The following is a 20,073-nucleotide window of genomic DNA, read 5'->3' as shown; positions in this document are numbered from 1 at the left end:
GCAAAGATAACGCAGATGATGTCTAAAATTTATAATTCAAACGGCCTTACAGTGCCGAGCAACATAAAAGCCATCAAATACCGATAACAATAGTGGATGGAAATGGGTCTGCCATATATTGCAAGCAGGCTTAGACGAAATCTGTAAGGATAGGATATAGAATATTTATGCCAATAGAGATATGTGCTCGTATTTTCATTTAAAATACTCTTGAGACACATTTATAGCCTATGCATGATATATTTCGTATCAAGATCGCTTCCTTAATAAAATACGGGATTGGGAAAGTTGAACCCCCTTTTATGTCACCCCCCGTGACATAAAATAAATTTAATATTTGTATCGGCCTTATTAAAATAAAACAAATATGATCATAAAGAACAAACCGGCAGCTCTAGCTTGGAAAATACTTCGAATTTTTGTAACTTAGTTTTTTTTCCTCCAGATAGCCTCAAGAGAAACGGCGCACAATAACTAATCCGCGGATGGCTATTTATCGATTATAAATAGTTGATGATCAGTATTTTCTGAACAATACAAAGAAGCGTTGACTGTTCCTTGATCGAATGGTCAAAAAAATTCCGGGGCGAGCCTCCCGTAATTAAAAATTAAATGCACTCGCGTTTTCAAAGGCACTCCATTCCAAACGGGAACCACGCACAACTGTCATTTTTATTATTTCAGCTTTGCTGCGTCGAAGCATGCGTGGAATAATAAAACTGACAGTTATCCGCGACTTCCGTTTTGAATGGGGTGCTCTTGAAACGCGAGTGTATTAAGTTTTGGAGTCCGGGAGGCTTGTCCTTAATGCACAAAATTTAGATTCAAGCGATATTTTGAAGTGTATGCTTACATTTGAAAATGTTTTTGTTTGAAAGTAGATTTTTTTTGAAAAAATAACAGATAATTGCAAAAATAATGACATTATTCCAAGGGAAAAAATCTGTTCCCCGAAATGGGAACATAGTTCATGATTTCAGGAATCCAGTACATTTTCATGGTATGAAAATACACCATGATTTTATTTCGTGATTTCATTAATTTAGTTCATGATTTCATATATTGGGGCCCTCCTTAGCCGTGCGGTAAGACGCGCAGCTACAAAGCAAGACCATGCTGAGGGTGGCTGGGTTCGATTCCCGGTGCCGGTCTAGGCAATTTTCGGATTGGAGATTGTCTCGACTTCCCTGGGCATAAAGTATCATCGTGTTAGCCTCATGATATACGAATGCAAAAATGGTAACCTGGCTTAGAAACCTCGCAGTTAATAACTGTGGAAGTGCTTAATGAACACTAAGCTGCGAGGCGGCTCTGTCCCAGTGTGGGGATGTAATGCCAAGAAGAAGAAGAAGATTTCATATATTATTTTTATGTAATGCATGCAATGCGTTACGATTTGATTTTAAACATTGAATAATAATAAAAGGCTCAACATGAAGATCGAACTCGAGTCCACTGAGTGAGCGCCCAAGGTGCTGCTTCCCGGCCGTCCTTGCTTCTTGAGAACGGAGCAATTATGCATTTTATTGACTGATGAGCATTGTAGAGTGCCATGAATAAAATTCCCGAAATGATGAACTTACTATAATCATGATTTCATGAGCTTACAAATTTTATGATTTAGTGATTATCATGGGAATAGATTTGCTTCCGTGTGCACTGCTAAAGAAAACAGGCAAAATTGTTTTTACTGTTTTGGAATCGTCTATTATATATGAGACGATAATTTTCCAATATTAAACCATATTATAAATCTCTTGATTAAAACGAAAACATAAAGTCAAATGACCAATTGTGGACCCCCAAGTAGCAAAATTTACATAAAACACTCAAATATACGTCGTTATTGTTGAAATTTACATTTGAATGGGTGTTCACAATAGGAAATCGCTCATAGAGTAACCAGGAATTCAAATTAAAAATGAATCCCGTTGATATGAATGAGGTACCGTTCAAATTATGGGGGTTGAAGGTGCCCACAACTGACCCTCTTCCCCCAATAATTTCAATATTTATACAATTTCTATTGAAAATCTAACAGTAACATGAGATGAATCTGCACCCATACCAAATTACAGCTTCGAAAAAAAAGTCCAACTTATTAAATGCTCAGTCCAGAAACTTATCACATATGAAAGCTCCGAGACCGACTGTAACGAATTGCAGAATGTGGTTAATTGAAACAATTCTAGAGTGAGTAAATTAATTTTTGCCAACCGTCACAACGTTGATGATTCCGTAAAAATAACTGATGTGCTCTCGGTAGCCTGGCTGACCTATCACGACTTGAATGGAATCGCTCGGCACAACGAAATCTACCGCTTGGTACCGGCTGGTCAGTGCGTTAACCGGCAAAGTTGTCCACCAGCTGTAACCAGACCATGGTGATATATCATGGAATACTTATTTAATTTTGGGGCAATTAATCAATCCCCATGCGCTGAGTCCGCATTTGACTTTTCCTGTGCAATATATACGAGGCGAATGCCGTTCATATTGCACAGAGTTGATACAGAGGGCAAACAGCCAAGTAGCGCGAATCTCCTTCATAAAGCTTCAACTAAAAATGCCTTTAAACATACATAACACATCACTCTCAGCAGTGAATAATAATGATCACCAGTGCCCAATGCTATGTCCACATGAAATAAAAAAATCCATTTTTCTTGCTATCCTTGGGATTTGGACATTCGATCAGAGTTGCAACTCCGTAACTAGCTGTTTTTAACCTCGAACTGTTGTCCAAAGTTGTAGAAAAAATACAAAACTGCCAAACAACTAAACTGCCTATGATCGCATATTTGTAACAATCGACAAAAGTAGGCATGGGAGAAATGGAACGATGAAGTTTGTAATATGCATAAGTATGCAATTCTCAACGATTTTCTAAAAATTCCCAAAAATTGCACAAACACTTTATCCAGTTGAAATCTTTGGTAGAAACATTTCAATCACTTGGTATTTGAATGGAAACTAATTGCGAAAATTTTTGTACACAGCATATAGCGTACCGGCAATAAAGTTTTTCAGTGTTACGGTTATGCGGTCACTATGCTTAATGTTACAAAACAACTTGGTAGTTTTTCCGAGATTTTTGGAACAAACTTTCCTATTTCACCCGGTCAGCTCGAAGAGCTGGCAATTTGGAGATGATTCATGAGCTTATCTCAAAATCGACAAAAATGCAAATGTTACAAATATGCGATCATGGGCAGTAAAATAATTTCATAATTTAACTTCTTTGATAAGTTGAAGGCATATGAATTAAACCTGTACTAAATGATTGGCTCCATCTCTAAAGCTATGTAGTGGATTTTCTTCACTTTTAATTCACAACTTGATTCAGGTCACCTTCAGTATTTTGTACTTGAGTGAAATTCGAGATCAGTAAAATGTACAAATGAAACAATTTGGCACATTTCAAAGTTTTACATCAAGTTTATTTATTCATGAATTGCATTTTGATCCCTGTTTGCACAATATCACTCTACCTAAATCCAACTTTACCACTTTTTTAATTTTCTCCACATAATTTTTAAAAACATCGGAATCTAGAGGGCCAGTCCTGTAGGAATCATGTGAATTATTCAATTAATAAGAAATGTTAACAGACAAACAAGAACATACCATCTCGCAGTGGATTTCTTCATCGCAGAAAACCCATCCTTACCATCAGCTAGATATGATGGCACAGCGATGTAGTATTGGGTTTCCTTATCTAAGGGTTTCAATTCGCCTGATTTTGGATTGCTATTATCCTTAACGTCAATTTTCACCACTCTACTCCCAACTGCCTTACTGGGATCAATTACAATTCTTAGTCCGGATACCTGCAAGCAATTCGTACGGTTTTCATCGTCCAGTGCGAATGAATGTTCGGCCACATCCCAAAGGTCAGCGCCCTTCAACCGGATCAGATCTGCTGTGGATCCGAAGGGTGCCGCTTCGATTATATCCCCATTTGTAATTTCTATTTAATGAAACATATTTGTTTTACAGAAGTCTAATAAGGAATCTTAACGCAAAATAAACACACTTCCAACTTTAATGGGATTCCGAAAGTTGCCAGCTTGGATAATCGCAAATGGTCTGAAGGTATTGTTTGTATACTAAAATGAAAAACTCCAAATAGATGATCTGTTCCCAGCTGTAAAAACGTACTCACGTGGTCCGCAAAACCATCGGCGTACAATACACCAAGCGTACACTCCCGATCGCGACAGGTGTCACGATCCAATTCAATGGTTGTTTCACCTACCACGGTGGATCCAATTTTTTCCACCTTTTTACGCCACGGCTCCAAGTTTTTCAAAATTTGTGGATCTTGTTTGACTTTATTATCGATGAACACCGGGTACCCCTCCCAGTGTTTGACCTCACCATTGTCGTCGAAATACAAAGTTAAGCGACCAACATATTTGCCAAACGATTTGGCTTGCACAATTGGAATCTGAAAAGCAAAGTTATATTAAAATACGGTAAAGGTGAATATTAATTACCAAGACATTAATATACTTTTCGTTTGTTTTTGCTTTCCACGATGGTTGGGTAAGGTCCTTCAATTTTATCTTTTGCGTCAAACGGTTGTTTCGAATCCGGCGAATACAAGAACGAATGAGAATGTGCCCCAACAATAACATCAATATCTTCACCGGCTTCTGCAGCAATTTTCTTATCCTCGTCGTAGCTGCAGTGGGACAGAACTACAATTATGTCGACCCCATCTTTCTTCAAACTAGTGGCCTCTCGCCTAACTGCTTCTACAGCATTCGAAAGGGTAACTTTACCCGTTTGAGCTATTTCCTATTTGATATGAGGATTATTATTGAGCTATCTTTAATATCTGTCGCAAACCTACATGAGTTTTGTCGTACATAACGCCTATTATGCCGATCTTCTTTCCACCAATTTCCATTTTGAGTGACTTGAGAATTTTGGAATTTTTCAAATCAGGATCGCCATTCGTGACCAGATTAGCAACTATGGTTGGTATGCCTGCCTTATCCAACGCTGCCAGGTACGGTGCCAATCCTTTCGGTGTGTGATCAAATTCGTGATTTCCTAGAGTCTATTTGTAATAATCATCTGATTAATAATCATAAAATCGTGGATGGTTATATATTTTTCCTTCGGAGATATTTATGGTTGTGCGTCATTACTGCATTTGTTGGAATATACGAAATAACAGCACACCCAATTGGCAAATATAGATCAGGCATTGAAAAAAATCAAATCATGAGTAAAAATCGGCTAAATTCATGCCAACTTGATGCTCTGCTGTGGCCTAATCGCTGATGCTTTCTAGATCGTTGATACTTGGCGTTCGTTGATTCAATGTTTAAAGATCTTCATCGCTCACCAATGGAAGACAACTGAGTGAGGCAAATCACTTGGTAACCTAACAATGAGTGTTGTTACCACACACTGTTAGAAAAATCTTTTCAGACATTAGGAAAATTAAGTCCGCTATGAGAATGGAACTCTGATACATTGCATGGGAGGCTTTGATACTTTCTCTGCTCCATCCCAGCAACTTGAAAGCAGAGTGAATAAAGCAGAACACCTGATGTGTTTTAGTCTTATTCTAGTAGAGCAAGCGTAGTCGTAGCTCCAGTCGTAGCTTCCCTGGATACCATAACAAGTTTGGCTTGGCGAACCCTGTTGCTCGTTGTTTACGAAACAACGATCGCTCATAATCGTTGTTTGGTATCCATCTGAGCAAGGCTGTTCAATCACTGGCATAGGATGCTATGATTGAATTAGATCAATGCTCGTCCACTTCACTCACGCTTTCAATGCCTGATATAGATACAACCATCATTTCAAGCCCGCATACATACCATGGCAACCGGTTTCAATTTGGTTATAAAATCGGCAGTCACTTCCCATCTCAACAGGTTGTACCACAATGTTCCCTGGAAATTGTCACCTGCGTTCAGATAAATCGCGTTTCTGTCTTTGTACTCCTGAAGCAACTCCTTGATTTTGTGATACACTCTCGCGATTCCAGCTATACATTGATCCTTTTGGGTGCAAGCGTTCGACTTCATATTGGTCTCTTCGAATCTGGAATCACAATCTTTATCTTCAATCATGCACAAACAACACAGAACGCCGTAGGTTTACCTCGCGTGTAAATCATTTATGTGAATTAACGTGAGCGGAAACAGTTTAGATATATCTTTATCAGCTGGCCTATTATCTGAGGCACATGGCATCGCCAAAAAACTAACCAGCCATATAAAAATTACCAAAGGGTATCCGAGATTCCCGGACATTGTAGTTTCTTAACCGAAACTTTTCCTACTGGACCGGATTGCACCACCAACGTATGTATTTATGTAGCTTGTCGTGTTTGTTTTTTGTACATCTGGATTGTGCTCATTGCACGTGCTCTGTTGATGCAGGTTGCTGTGATCATGGTATGTTTGGTCAAGAAAGTACCTACCTGGCTGTCATGGAACTAGTTAAATTAATGTTTATGGAATTATGAGTTCAATTGTCCTGAGTTACACGCGCAGGCGCGCTCGTGCGCGAATGCGTTTGATGCAGGATACAGTCGTGATTCACTGGTTGGGATTTCAATACGGCAGCCCATATTTTGAACGCCAAAATCGTCAAAATGATCCGGATCCATATTTTTTTAAAAATAATATAATTAGCACGGTGACCAATACATCGTAAGTGAAACCCCCTCAAAAGAGGAATATGATCCACTTCTTTGGATAAATGTACCGATAACATAATACAATTGAAAATTGATTGAAAATTAAGGGATCGTTATTCCTATTAATGGATTCAATACATATGGGTCACTTTTTAACTGGAGACTGGTCGGTCCACGACCGAATTGGAAACCACTCATATGTCAAAATTCAATGCAAAGACTGAAAACGTGATTTATCATTTGTTCAAGTCAAAGTGCACTTGTTTGTAGTCAGTTGACCTGACTTTGAACAGAACTCGTTAGGTTCAATCAAAGGTAATTGCCTATTTCCGGGGATTAAACCACCCGACTTGGACGTTAATTTACAATGTTATGAAAACTCATATGTGAATATGTACGTTATGTGGAAGATATTGATTTGGAAAATGTATTGGAGGTAACCACTTTCCCTTCGATGGGAGTCGAACCCATGACCCTACAGTACGCTAGACTGGTGCTTTAACCAACTAAGCTACGAAGGACCTCCGTCGGCCTTCGCAACCTAGCGGCTACTGAACGAGCTCGAGATTCCCAAATTGGACGCATAGTCGAGTCAAGTACGAGGACTTAGTCGAGTCAAGTACGAGACACTGAAGACGGCCTTACTTTTGAGGTCGAAATACGTATCTGTCAAGATACAATTAAGTGGTGGAATTCAATGGGATTGTATAAACTCGTCTTATGACAGGTGAAAACATTCCACTAAAAAGCTCAAAATAATTTTCTTATCAAAACTTTCGTGTTGATTTTTATGTAGAAAAACAATTATTTGTTCATAGTTCAAAGTAGAGGTGTCTATTTAGTTTGGTATTCTGCATAAAACATCGTGTTTCGATAGCAAATGAATGACAGATGTCAGAATAACAGTATCTACTACCTGTCAAAAGATACTTGGGAGTGCCCACAACCGAACCACCTCCCCTATGATTTACCGCACAGGTGGTGCAAAATAGACTGTTTTTGATAGTTCATTTTGATTGAATGCATTTAGATCATTTTATTTATTTTTTATTTAACCTGGTTTTACACCAATTCAAACATGCACTATCGATTCTTCCTTTTCCACTTCCCCCAGTGTACCTTACTCATGCTTTCGTTCGAAATCCTTATTCAGATTGCTATCAGAAATCAAGGTGGGTATGGTAATTGATTTCAATCTAGAATAAAAATTAATAAATGATTTCCTATTGAAAAAATAGTTCACATTTTTTCTGATTTCTACCGTAGATTCTGTTAAATTTATTTGGCGAATTCTTCCGAATGTTCACGAGAATTTCTTCTTCATTTCCATGAAAAGTTTTTTAAAACACTTTTAAATTTTGAAGAATTTTTTTTTGAACTTCCATGTGATATTCGACGGCAATGCCACATGAAACACTTTGCAATTTTCGTTGATATTTGTTTTGAATTTCAACTAGAAATGCATTAGCATTAGGGTACAACTGTTGGATAGTACAACTTGTTCACAGACGCACAGTGGCGGTCCCCCATACAAATGCCAGACAAATTATTTTGGGACGCTAAATTCATTTTTAGGTTAGATTTGTTATCCAACATTTTCTATGCTATTCGAGTACTTCTGGAGGCGCAAGCTTTAAGGTCTGAAGCATTAACAGCGTCCTCATTCTAACATTGAAGCAGTCAATTTCCAGCTTTGGAGCAGCTAGTTGCAAATTACCACACTAACGGCCGGAAAGTAGACCAAAAATAGGTTTCAATACATGATTCCCGCATCGTTCCAAATCGTTCCCGAAAAAAAATTAGTCAAATTTTCTATTTCCATACAAATTTGTTCGGGAGATGCTTTACAGCATTAACTTCAACAAACCACCAAAAATGTGTGAAATTAATAACGAGTTTTGCGAAACGAACGAAAAAAATTGAGATTTTGTCCGGTTTTCCGCCATAGTGAGACGGTCCGACTTTACTCCGACCGAACAAAATTTCCTGGGGCAGAGTCAAAGTTGTACAACACGCTCGTATGTGGCCCCTTAGAATTTATCCCTTCTTTGGGATTTCTATGATCACAGGTTCTTGGAATTTCAACTGTCTAAGACGAGTTTAGTACTTTCCATTTAATTCCACTACGTTATGTTATCTTTAGACGATACGTATTTCGACCTCTACTATCTGCACTGTCTTGTACTTGACTCGAGTCAAATTCTTCCGTAAGTTAATCGGGAATTCATTCATTTCGGGAAGTCATTTTGATAACCTTATAGTTTCAGCTGAACATTGCTTCAAGTTTTGACTTAAAATTTTCTGGATTTTTTTACCAATTGCCATGCGAAAGTTGCACAAAAAATGATTCAGAAATTATGAGGAAATTACCAAATTAATCGACAATTCTTCGAAGTTTTCATTTAATTTTTTAGGAAGATAATGAGTCATCAGGCCGAATGGTCATTAGGTCGAATGGTCATTAGGCCAAATGGTCATTAGGCGAAATAGTCATTAGGCCGAACGGTCATTAGGTCGAATGGCCATCAGGCTGAATGGCCATCAGGCCGAATGAGAACTGGGGGGGTGAAAAGTGAGAAGAGCGAAGTGAAGAAGAAATAGAACGGAAGAAGAAATAAGGAAAAAGGCGGAAGAAAGAAGAAGAAAGAAGGAAAAAGGAAGAAGAAAGAAGAAGAAGAAAGAAGAAAGAAAGAAGAAGAATAAAGGAAGACGGGAGAAAGAAGAAAGAAAACGGAAGAAAGAAGAAAAAAAGAAGGAAGAAGGAAGAAGAAAGAAGGAAGAAAGAAGAAGGAAGAAGGAAGTAAGAAGAAGGAAGAAGGAAAAAGGAAGAAGAAAGAAGGAAGACTGGAAAAAGGTAGAAGTAAGTAAGAAGAAGGAAGAAGGAAAAAGGAAGAAGGAAGAAGAAAGAAGGAAGACTGGAAAAAGGAGAAAGAAGGAAGGAAAAAGAAATAAGAAAGAAGGAAGACGGGAGAAAGAAGGAAGAAGGAAGAGGGAAGAAAGAAGAAGGAAGAAGAAAAAGGAAGAAAGAAGAAGGAAGACTGGAAAAAGGAGAAGGAAGGAAGGAAAAAGAAAGAAGAAAGAAGGAAGACGGGAGAAAGAAGGAAGAAGGAAGAGGGAAGAACGAAGAAGGAAGAAGAAAAAGGAAGAAAGAAGCAGTAAGAAGGAAGAAAAGAAGCAAGATAGAAGAAGGAAGAAAGAAGAAGGAAGAAGGAAGCAGGAAGAAGAGAAGCAAGGGTAAGGTGAAGAAAGAATTTCTCATTTTTCTTTCTCAAAATCTCCAGAATCCGTTGGAAAACGGTTGAGTTATTGGCTCTTACTCCCTGCCCTCTTTTCGTGACGGTTTCAAATTTGAAACCGAAAAACGTAATTCTACGTCAAAATCAAAAGAATTTACTTTGAAAATTCGGAAAAGTTTCCCTAGGATATTCAAAAAAGTCAAATAGAAATTCTGGAAAAAAAATCAGCTGAACATTCTTTCTAATTCATTCTGGAAGTTCTTCGGAATTGGATGTTTATTGGAATATTTATCGTTAATATGTATTTCGAAAAATCCATCCAACGCTTCCGTTCTTCGAAATTTCCATCGGATTTCCAAACAATTTGTCGTGGAAACTCTGATTTTTTTTTCCGTGGAGACTCCAAAGAATTTCTTGTGAGTTTTCCGAAGAGTTTCCCTTGGAACTCCAGAACAGTTATTCTTAAAATTCAGAAGAGCTTTCAGTGGATTAAAAAAAATGTTGAAATTCCAAACAATTTTTAATGAAATATTTTGGCTTTTTCAGTCTGATAAATTCAAACGAGTTTATATTTGCATTGCCCGAAGTTTCGGCCCGTTTTTTTTTTTCAATTTGTTTATTTGTAAGGCTCAGTCGTGTATAACACTTTGCGGAGCCACTCAACAATATTGTATAGTACAAAACTTATGACCTATCAATATAAAAATCTAATTTATCGATACAAATATTCATAGCTTTTGCTATCCTAACTTTATCCTCTTCAATTATTTCTCGCCGTGTATCCTCATCCTCAATCCACTCATACGATGGAATTCTACATCTTTCCAACTGGCTGCGACGTATAGATTCACAAATGATGGTAGAAATTTCAGCATCACTAGCACAAATTTTCCTGATCGGATGTTTGGTGTTTGCAGTTACTTTATTTGCTCGTTGTGGCTTCGAGCCCTTTTCCTTCTTGTTCTTCTTCGAAACATTCTCATTATTTTTTTCGCTATTGTCGAAGCCGAATTCATCCTTATCGGCAACAGCTTCATTATTTCCCATAACGACTTAATTTTTCTTGCCAACGGATTTATCTTTCACGGCAACGGTTTGAACTACTTGTTCTACACCTTCATGTGAATCATTCGCAAGCGCTTCCTTCTTCTTCTCGCTACGTCGCTCCTGAATTAGCGGACAAACTTTTTTCAGGTGTGTGTCTGATTTACAGGCAAAACATTTCAACTTTAAACCATCATAATATAATCTTCCTTTCAGGTTACGAAAGTATAGGACCTCCGGAATCATCTTTTCCACTTCCATATAAACACCTCGAACTCCTGTGTACATGTCCAATTGGTACTCCGCTGGGAATCGCTCCCGCACGAATCTTTTCACTTTTCCAAATTTCGCCATTACAGACGACAAGTCGGAATCGGCAATTTCTGGCGGCAAGTCGAAAATTCGAATATAGCGAGTGTTGCCACCAGCCACCGACATATGCACCATCACTTTCTTCCCGTTGGTATAGACGAAAGGTATCGTATCACTATTATTCGCCAACGTAAACCTCATCGCGTTTTTGGTACGGAAACGTATAAAAACTGACTTCTCGTCAGATATTTCATATGCATCATCTGATGATTACCATTCAATGATTTGATTTCACAAATCTCACCATATCAGCCAGCGTTGGTTGATTGGCATTGACCGGAAACAAAAAAGCCAGTGTGTTCTTCACCGCTACGTCGTTCGACATCACGACCGATAGGTAGGAATGAAACTACACCGAGATAAACCTGCGATCGAACAAACGCGTCAATACACAACGAGGTTTGATCGCCCACTGTTTCGGCCCGTTTATTGGGTCTTTTTCAAGGGAAAAGCTGTCTGCCGTTCTTCGTACACTTAACAACTATAAACATACATGCTAGGATTGGAGCCTCTGGTATTTGAACACATAATTTGAGTGTCATTAACATAATTTTTACATTAGGTGAGACACTGTTTAACATCAATACACTGTACACATACACTTGCATGATGGATTATTAATGGATGTTCCCTAACAGTAGGAATCGTTTTGGTAGAACGTTAAACACAGAAAGAACTAAGGATAGGAACGCAAAGTAGGAAAGGGACGAGCCTGGAATTGAACCCACGACCTCCTGCTTATAAGGCAGAAGCGGTAGCCACTAAACCACCGAGCTCGTCTATATTCCAAAAAAATCAATTAGGGGAAAAGTGGGTAAAACCGACACCTTAAGCAACTTTAAAGTTCCCCAATCTATGAAACAATTTTCCGGTCTAGAAATTTCATACAAGCATACTTTGGCTCTTCATGCATCAGTCCATGAGGTCTCAGGACAATATTTCTTGATAGAATTTGATTTATGATGAAAACACGAACAGTCCATCTTCCAGTCCAACCAGCTGGGGTACGGGTAAGATGAGGGTAAAACCGACAAATCAAGTCGTTATGGAATCAAACATCGGAATAATTCTAAATGTAGTTACAACATAATTGGAAATGTTGAACAATATTCATTTTTAAAATTTGGTTTTAAAATTCATGTTTAGGGGTCACTCATAAACGATGGTTGAACAAAATTTTATGTATTTAAAATCATCACCACATATCATATCTTATTTAGTTTCTTTAGTGGGTCTGGTGAAAAATATATAGAGTATAAGATTGTTAGTAATAAAATTTACTAACTACTGTAAATATAAACCTACATTTAAATTTCACTTATTTTAAAAAGCTGTTTACAAAGGCGATTTAAAATAAATCCGTATGGTGCAGTTATGACAAGAAATGAAGATGACTAGGTCCGTAGGTGACGAGCTACATGTTTACAGGGGTGAAAATGGATCACGAAGAACAACACTAGAGAAAGGATTGAATATATTCAAGAGTAAAATAAGCCTAAAAATACGATTTTTCTTTGAGCGCTATTGTTATCCGACCTGCAGGTTTTCCTTGATGACTCAATATTACCCTCTATACCTATTGTCACGCCCAATGATGATATGGTATGCAATCAGTCTATGATTCAGTTATATTCCCTGTCGCCTCGTTTTTCAATACTTGAATTATATTATACGAATGATGAGTCCAATAATACAGAGGTATTTTGTGATTCGATGGCAGGTGTCGAATTTACCCCAACTGATAGCATAGTAATGATGAGATACATATGGATGTTCATAATTAGAAAAGTTAACTATTTTTCCACAACATACACAAAATGATGTTCAATTATGGATCAGAGGTGGATTAAATACTGAAAATCAACATATTATTGCCGCAAAAGCTTATACACCGATGCCAAAATTTTACATAATTCATCTCCTCAATGGTGATCAATGCTAATTATATGTTTATTATGACTCTTACACGTCTCCGCCAGTTACAAAATGACTAGAAATACAAGAAATCAAACGTTTATTCAAAGTGTGTCGAAATTCTGTCCGATAATCACTTGAAATCAGAGATTTGAAGTGGTGTCGGTTTTACCCGCAGTGTCGGTTTTACCCTGAGACGAGACCTGCAAAGAGGAAAAAATGTAACTTCAGCTGCTGCCACCCAACTGCTGTCACGAACTGTCAGGTGCAACCAGCAGCTTTTTGAGTGAAAGTATTGGTATCCCAAATAAAATATTCCACATCATTTTTGTTTTACCAAGACTTTTTTACTTTAACGAGTATTCCAAACCTTCCGTTTAGCTTGTTAATAATCAGTAATAAATGTGTGTTTTGTTCCCGGTACAAAAGTTCTTATGAAAATAAATTTGCCAATTCGTGAATTGGATACACTTTTATTGTGCTCAGAAGGGTCCACCTGGGGCTTAGGTGAAACAGTCAAGTAAACAGTTGAAACTCGATGGTCAACTGTGATGAACAGAAGAACAAGTGTCAAAACAAGAGAAAAGAAGCAGCGTCTTTGCAGGTCTCGTCTCAGGTTTTACCCACAATTCCCCTATAGATGATAAAATGCAATTAAAATTTCGTTAGATTTGAAACTACCTAACATTTAGTTCTCACTACTGACGCCAAATTATAAATGAACTAATTACGCTAAAAATACTGGTGCACCACCATTACCAGATCTCTGGCGCCGCCAGTGATCAGAGCCAATATCCAAACGTGCAATGGTTGCGATCATCACGTGCATTTGAAGTGCGCTGGCATGATAATCAGCTAATTTCACATACAAGAATATTATTTATGATAGAAAATTTTCAAAGTTATGTTCGCAAAGTTGGGTTTATACTAAGCGGTCTGCTTTGAAGCTCAATTTACTATTCACTTTACATGTTTGTGCAAAATAAATAGTTCTCAAACAATAATGACAATAACAGCATGGAAACTATTTCTGACAGATAGTTACTATCTAAAAGTTGCACGAGTTGAATATATTTTGCATTTCCTCAACTGCGCAACTGCGCAACTGCACACTATAGGCTTCTAAAACCAATAAACTTTCTTTTTTCATCAATTCAAGAGCACTATACTTCATTCACCGGGTACAAAATTTTGGTGATGATGATGATGATGATGATACTACCATCTATTGTAGCAAGGCACCTGCCGATAGCACTGGCCATATCTGACAAACGATTTGATCATAATTATGCTATTGTTTGTATTTCATCAGACTCCTGTATGAAGGGCCAAAAATGGGTGGGGTGGTTCCATAAGCAAAGACGCTTATGCGAATCCACGGGATGAATAGAGAATCTCCTTCCAGAAGAAAGTTCGTACATACAATATTATAATGTAGCCCTCGTTTCCCAGATTGACCCAATCGATGGGGAGAAGAGCCCGCCCTTTATCCACGAGATGTTAACAATAGGAAGTTGGCGATTCCACTCTTCCTATCCAAATCGCTTCAATCGGGTGCCCTGATGGTTTTTTTGTATGGGATATAATCATATAGTTTCAATGTAATTTGGTAAATATATATAATGGAATTCTCTCACCAAGTTTCAATTCCATGTCCTGGATGAGAAAGGACCTTTCATCAACGCCTGCTAGTTTCAGAATTGTGCCTTCAGGGATAGCAAACCAATAGCTCTTCAAGAAATGTTCTGGTTTAGATCGAGGAATGTGCTTCTTCATTTCTGTTTTTTATATGTTTTTTCACCGGGTACAAAATTTTGGTCGGCCAAAAATCAATACTTTATGAAAGTAGCTGCATTTCACAATGATCTCCTATTCGAAACAACAAGATTTTGTGGAGTTCTATCGCATTTAAAATACGCTTTAAAAATGGACCTGTGGCAAAACGCAAGAATGGTAATGTTAAATGACTTAAATGCATGTGAAACAATGGTGAACGCATGGTTGTTTGTTTTGTCTTAACGGATTCCACGAAAGTTTTACGGCCACGATGATAGAATCGCAAATCGTTAAATTTAAGTAAAAATAAAGGGATTTCGCTCATTTTTCCCCATTGCAGCTCGACAATGAATAATTAATATTGAATTGGCCCTGTAATATTCGTTCAGAAATGTTCTACGAAAGATTTTATAAGTGAGTTAGATCGTTTTACCGTGGGTGCGTTTTACACCATTCTCCCCTATTAAAAAAATACTTTCTTGTCACACCCACGTGTGTATTAGAACGCGTCTTTCGGTATCCAGACATTGTACCGGGACGAGATTCGATGTAATAATTATTTTCAAGTATCAAATTTCACGGTTTCTGTAACGAAATGGACGATGACGATAGAAATGATTTGGAAAACAATGTCTTATTTTTCTTTTCTTTTATTGGCCGATGTACTAAGTGAAACACGATTATCATTAACGAAGTCAAAACCTTTTAGCATTGCTATATTTGTGCTCATATAAATCGCGATTGCACATACAATCTTCGTTCTAGATACATGTACGTCAATTCTTGATGAAAGCTTATTCACACTCCTTTTGGAATCTATATCCAAACATTTAGAAATGCACTGCATTATGAACTTCAAACAAGCAGTAATAGACTTTAATTACAAACATTAACTAATTTTAGTCTAAAATTAACAATTACGAGCTTAATGCTAAAAATGCAACAATTATATCAATCATCAGAATCACACACCGTGTAATCATACTTTAAATACATCTGCAGTGCAGAAATTCACCCTAACAGTATCGGTAACTATGTCTACTCGGAATGTGAAAGCCCTCTGTGCTCTAGTAATATCACTATCGTTGGTGCTGTTGGTACGTAAAACTAGTTACTCAGTCTAAATCAACAAATTGGTAATCTCATCAAATGCATGATGCATGATGACGTCGTTGAAGTCGTTAACCCTGCACGCGTAAGAATATCCTCCCGGAATGTAATCCGGAATCCATTGCAACCAGTCAAGTTTGTGGGAAACGTCTTCACAAAGCATGCACGTCTTCGCAATATCCCGCAAAGTCACATACGGATTGTTCACCCCTATCAACGCAATGCCCGCATTATTCTGTTCATCGTGAATTATTTTGTAGAAGATTTTCGGCACAGGTATACGGCTGCCATTATGGTAATCGTAATCCAAGTAAATTTGTTGCATATCTCCATCATCGTCAGGCAGCTCCATGATTCCGTACGTTCCAGTGTACACAGTCACATTCAAGTTGTGCCGAGTTATAAACGCCCTGACGCCGTTTTCGATATACTGCCAGTTGAAGGACTTGAACTTCTCCCATTGTGGAGCAACGTTACTGTATCGAAATGTGGCAGCTTGATGTGCTCCAAAGACAAAATCTTCTTGCGCCGCAAGTTGTCCTCTAGCTATGAACATATCCTTCCTTCTGTTCAGCAATGAATTAGCACTCTCAACTGAGCCCAATATCAGTCTGAATGTGGCGTGTTGTGAATTGAATGAATAGATCTCTGTCATCTCAATGTCGGGAAACAGATCACCTTGTAGAAAATGATCCCGTTTCGAACGTTCGTGCTTGATATTCCAAGGTGCTAAGCTGTATTTCACATAGTGGCTCTGGAGGGTCTTCTCGTCGAAACAAACTTCGTAAAGGGACAGGAATCGGGTTCCGAGATCGAAACCAACTTTGATGAGTGTTGCGTTGTTGAAACACTTCCCTCCGGTCCGTTGAGCCGTATGGAATACCGGATCGCGACAAGTTAATTGCGAAATTTCGTACACTTTTCCATGATGAATGAACCCGTCCTTTCCATTGCACGCGGCAATTATCGATGTTGCATCTGACACCAAAAAGCCATGTGGACAATGCAGTTCGACCTGTTCGCCATTGCTAAATTGTATATCGGTGGTGTTTGCCACTGGTGTGACAAATTTCGTTGTTCCAGGTACAATTAATAAAGGTTGGTGCTGATCGAGATCCTCGTTAAGTGACACTCTACAGCCTGAAATATTTTCATGTTATATAATAAAATAGGGATCATTTGTTTAGTAAACTTACCAAGGTTCTCGTTAGGATCATTGCTAAACTTTGTTTCAAATGTGATTGTGGATAGTTCTGATGGTATTCTACACTCATTGAGCACAACATTGTATACCACGAGTAATAAAATTGATAATATACATTGCATTATTATAATATAAAGAATCACTTGTGGATTTTTTGAACTTCGCGTCCAACAACCGTACACCTGAAGACGCCAACGCCAAATGAAACAATAATTGTACTAGCCATGGTTCTAGCAACTAGTGTTCCTAATGACTCGACAGGTAACCGAAATCAAATCAAGTTTTAACAACTGTGAAAGTGATTGAGTGAGCTCAACTGGAATTTCATGTGGCCCGCATGATGGTTTTGGACGGCTTACGGTAAACAGAAGTATGGGAAATATGTATAAAATGCAGCGGTTGGCAACGTTTTCTGCCCATGATCGCATATTTGTAACATTTGCATTTTGGTTGATTTTGTAAATCAATTGTCAATCCTCCCCACAAACTCAATCATTTCCAGCTTACCACAGATAAGCAAGATAGTAAAGCCTATTTTACTGTTGGGGGTTTGGTGCAGTGAATTGAGCTTTCTGAGCAATTCACAGGCTTTTTATTAAATGAACAAAAATGCGAGTGTTACAAATATGCGATCATGGGCAGTTTTTTTTTGGGTAATACCCCAAATTTAGTCTTAAATTCGAAAACATCTGAAGCCAATACTTGCAGAAAAAGCTATGTTAAAACAGACATATTCTAGGCATTTCTAGGTAAATTCCTATATCACCAATTACATCGTATCCCTTGTCGTATACTTAAAGGTGCCCTAAAATCATATTAATTTAATAATATTGCAACAGATGAGTGGTTACCAGGAAAAACACTTCATCAATGTGATTTGTGTTATCAAGCAACAAGAAAATAAAGAGGCCCGTCGGAAGAAAAAATCAGTACACGGAGAATTTCAATTTACCCATTGATGGGTACTTTTATATGCTATATGTTGTTGTTTGCAGAAAAATTTACCCATTTTTTGAAGTTCAGCGGCATAACCCATTAATGAGTTAATGGGAAAAACGTCTTCTGAATTTTTTACAAGAAACCAAGTTATACACGAAGCTTTAAGAAGGAGACGAAATAAAGGTGGTTATGTGAGGAAAAGAAAATGACGAGGCTGAAAGAAGAAGTTTAAGGCAACGACCCAGATGTCAAAAGTGATTTAGAAGATGATAAGGTAGAAGATAAAACAGTGATTAAGAATCCAAAAGCAAAAGTGAAAAAAAGAAGCTAACAGATGTGAATATGTAACATTAGAGTGAAAGTGAATGAAAAAGAAAAAAAAGAAGAAACACAACGAGAGCAGTACAACAGAAGGGACAAATAAGAAGTCGGAAAAACCATTCCAGAAATAACATCAACGAAAAGCAGATAATATATGCATGGATTTTTCTTTATAAATCCTAATTGTTAAATTACACTTAAAATTGATCCAATTACAACAGAATCCATCATTGTAGCCTAAAATGATACCTCCAACTATTGCTGCAATGTACCAATAGTTGCTGTATTTTTTAATTCGAGCTCCTATAGTTGCGAATCCAATTGTTTTCATATGGGACTCGTAACTATTTGTGCAAAACTGAGCAAAAGATAAGGTATTTTAATGATAATTTACCGATTTAGATGCAATTTTTAACCTGTTTTTTATTTGCTTATTATCTAAAATATGCATTTATCTTTTAGACTAGGCGTTCCGTGTTTTCTTAACACTATCATCCTTATTAGCTATGTTTCAATATTAGAAAGTCTATGAAGTTCATTGGTACTAGAGACACGGCAGGTATTTTCGTCTGTTCTGGAGTTCTAGCAAATGTACGTTGCTTTCGTTGGTTTTAGCCCCTACGACGATGGACGAAAATACCTGCCGTATCCCTATGTATACCACGGAGCCATCTTCAGAATCATTTTCAAAATTTTATTCTGAATCCTCTGGAGTGCCTTCTTTCTGGTATTGCAGCAACTAGTCCATATTGGCACAGCATACAACATGGCTGGTCCAAACATTTGTTTGTAAATCAAAAGTTTATTGTTAAGACAAAGTTTTGATTTTCTGTGTGGATATAGCATAGCATAGCATAGCATATGTGATTGTACAAATCGGGGGTTGCTATACAATGCTCAATTGAGCAATCTACTGTATATTGTCGCAAATTGGTACTTGGGATTAGTACCTTTTCCTATACAGTAGCAGTTGTATACCTGGCCACGTCCTTACAATCACGGAGGGAAGGGAAGGAATGTTACTTCAACATCTACTAGTGAAGATGCAGGGAACCCATACTACCTTCATAGATGTCTCGGGAAGGAAAATTTGTGTTAGTGGGTAAGGTGGATAATAGGGAGCTCTATTCGACAATATAGAGCGTTTTTCAATAACAGTATATGCTGAAAAAATATTAAAATATATTTATCAATTTACTTACGAACCGTCCAAAGGAGGACAAAGTAACCTGGATTTTACAAATGTTTCGCATTATATACAAAACAACGTTCAACCGCACACTTATTCACCGAACATTAAAATCAGAACCAAAAACTCGGATTTTACGAATGCTCTAAATCCTACCTGTAACACGTCCGATCACGCACCAATTGTTTACTCACTCGGCCGCGCGAACTATCTGCTTACTGAGCAGAAACACGACAAAACAGGCACTGACGGCCGCGCAATGCAGAACACAATATTTCGGCAAATCACGCGATCGTTCTGC

The 20,073-nt window shown here is 37.8% G+C and overlaps 2 protein-coding genes across 2 annotated transcripts; both read right to left on the bottom strand.

Moving 5' to 3' along the window:
• Positions 1 to 3,418: 3,418 nt before the first annotated feature.
• Positions 3,419 to 6,323, bottom strand: LOC134224310 (apyrase-like). The gene is made up of 8 exons (XM_062703644.1): positions 6,127 to 6,323; positions 5,841 to 6,066; positions 4,859 to 5,068; positions 4,516 to 4,803; positions 4,166 to 4,450; positions 4,037 to 4,109; positions 3,628 to 3,970; positions 3,419 to 3,565 (listed from the first exon to the last, which is right to left on the bottom strand). The coding sequence occupies exons 1-8, from the start codon at positions 6,276 to 6,278 to the stop codon at positions 3,448 to 3,450; spliced, it is 1,695 nt and encodes a 564-aa protein (XP_062559628.1). The 5' UTR covers positions 6,279 to 6,323; the 3' UTR covers positions 3,419 to 3,447.
• Positions 6,324 to 15,732: 9,409 nt separating this feature from the next.
• On the bottom strand, positions 15,733 to 17,515 carry LOC134224309 (uncharacterized). The gene is made up of 2 exons (XM_062703643.1): positions 17,316 to 17,515; positions 15,733 to 17,259 (listed from the first exon to the last, which is right to left on the bottom strand). Exons 1-2 carry the CDS (start codon positions 17,443 to 17,445, stop codon positions 16,130 to 16,132), a joined length of 1,260 nt encoding a protein of 419 aa, XP_062559627.1. The 5' UTR covers positions 17,446 to 17,515; the 3' UTR covers positions 15,733 to 16,129.
• Between the last annotated feature and the right edge of the window lie 2,558 nt (positions 17,516 to 20,073).

Source organism: Armigeres subalbatus, chromosome 3 (assembly GCF_024139115.2).
Source record: "Armigeres subalbatus isolate Guangzhou_Male chromosome 3, GZ_Asu_2, whole genome shotgun sequence".
In the NCBI taxonomy this organism is placed as follows: Eukaryota; Metazoa; Arthropoda; class Insecta; order Diptera; family Culicidae; genus Armigeres; species Armigeres subalbatus.
The sequence above is the reverse complement of the archived record's forward strand: the minus strand, read 5'-3'. Positions and strand labels throughout refer to the sequence as shown.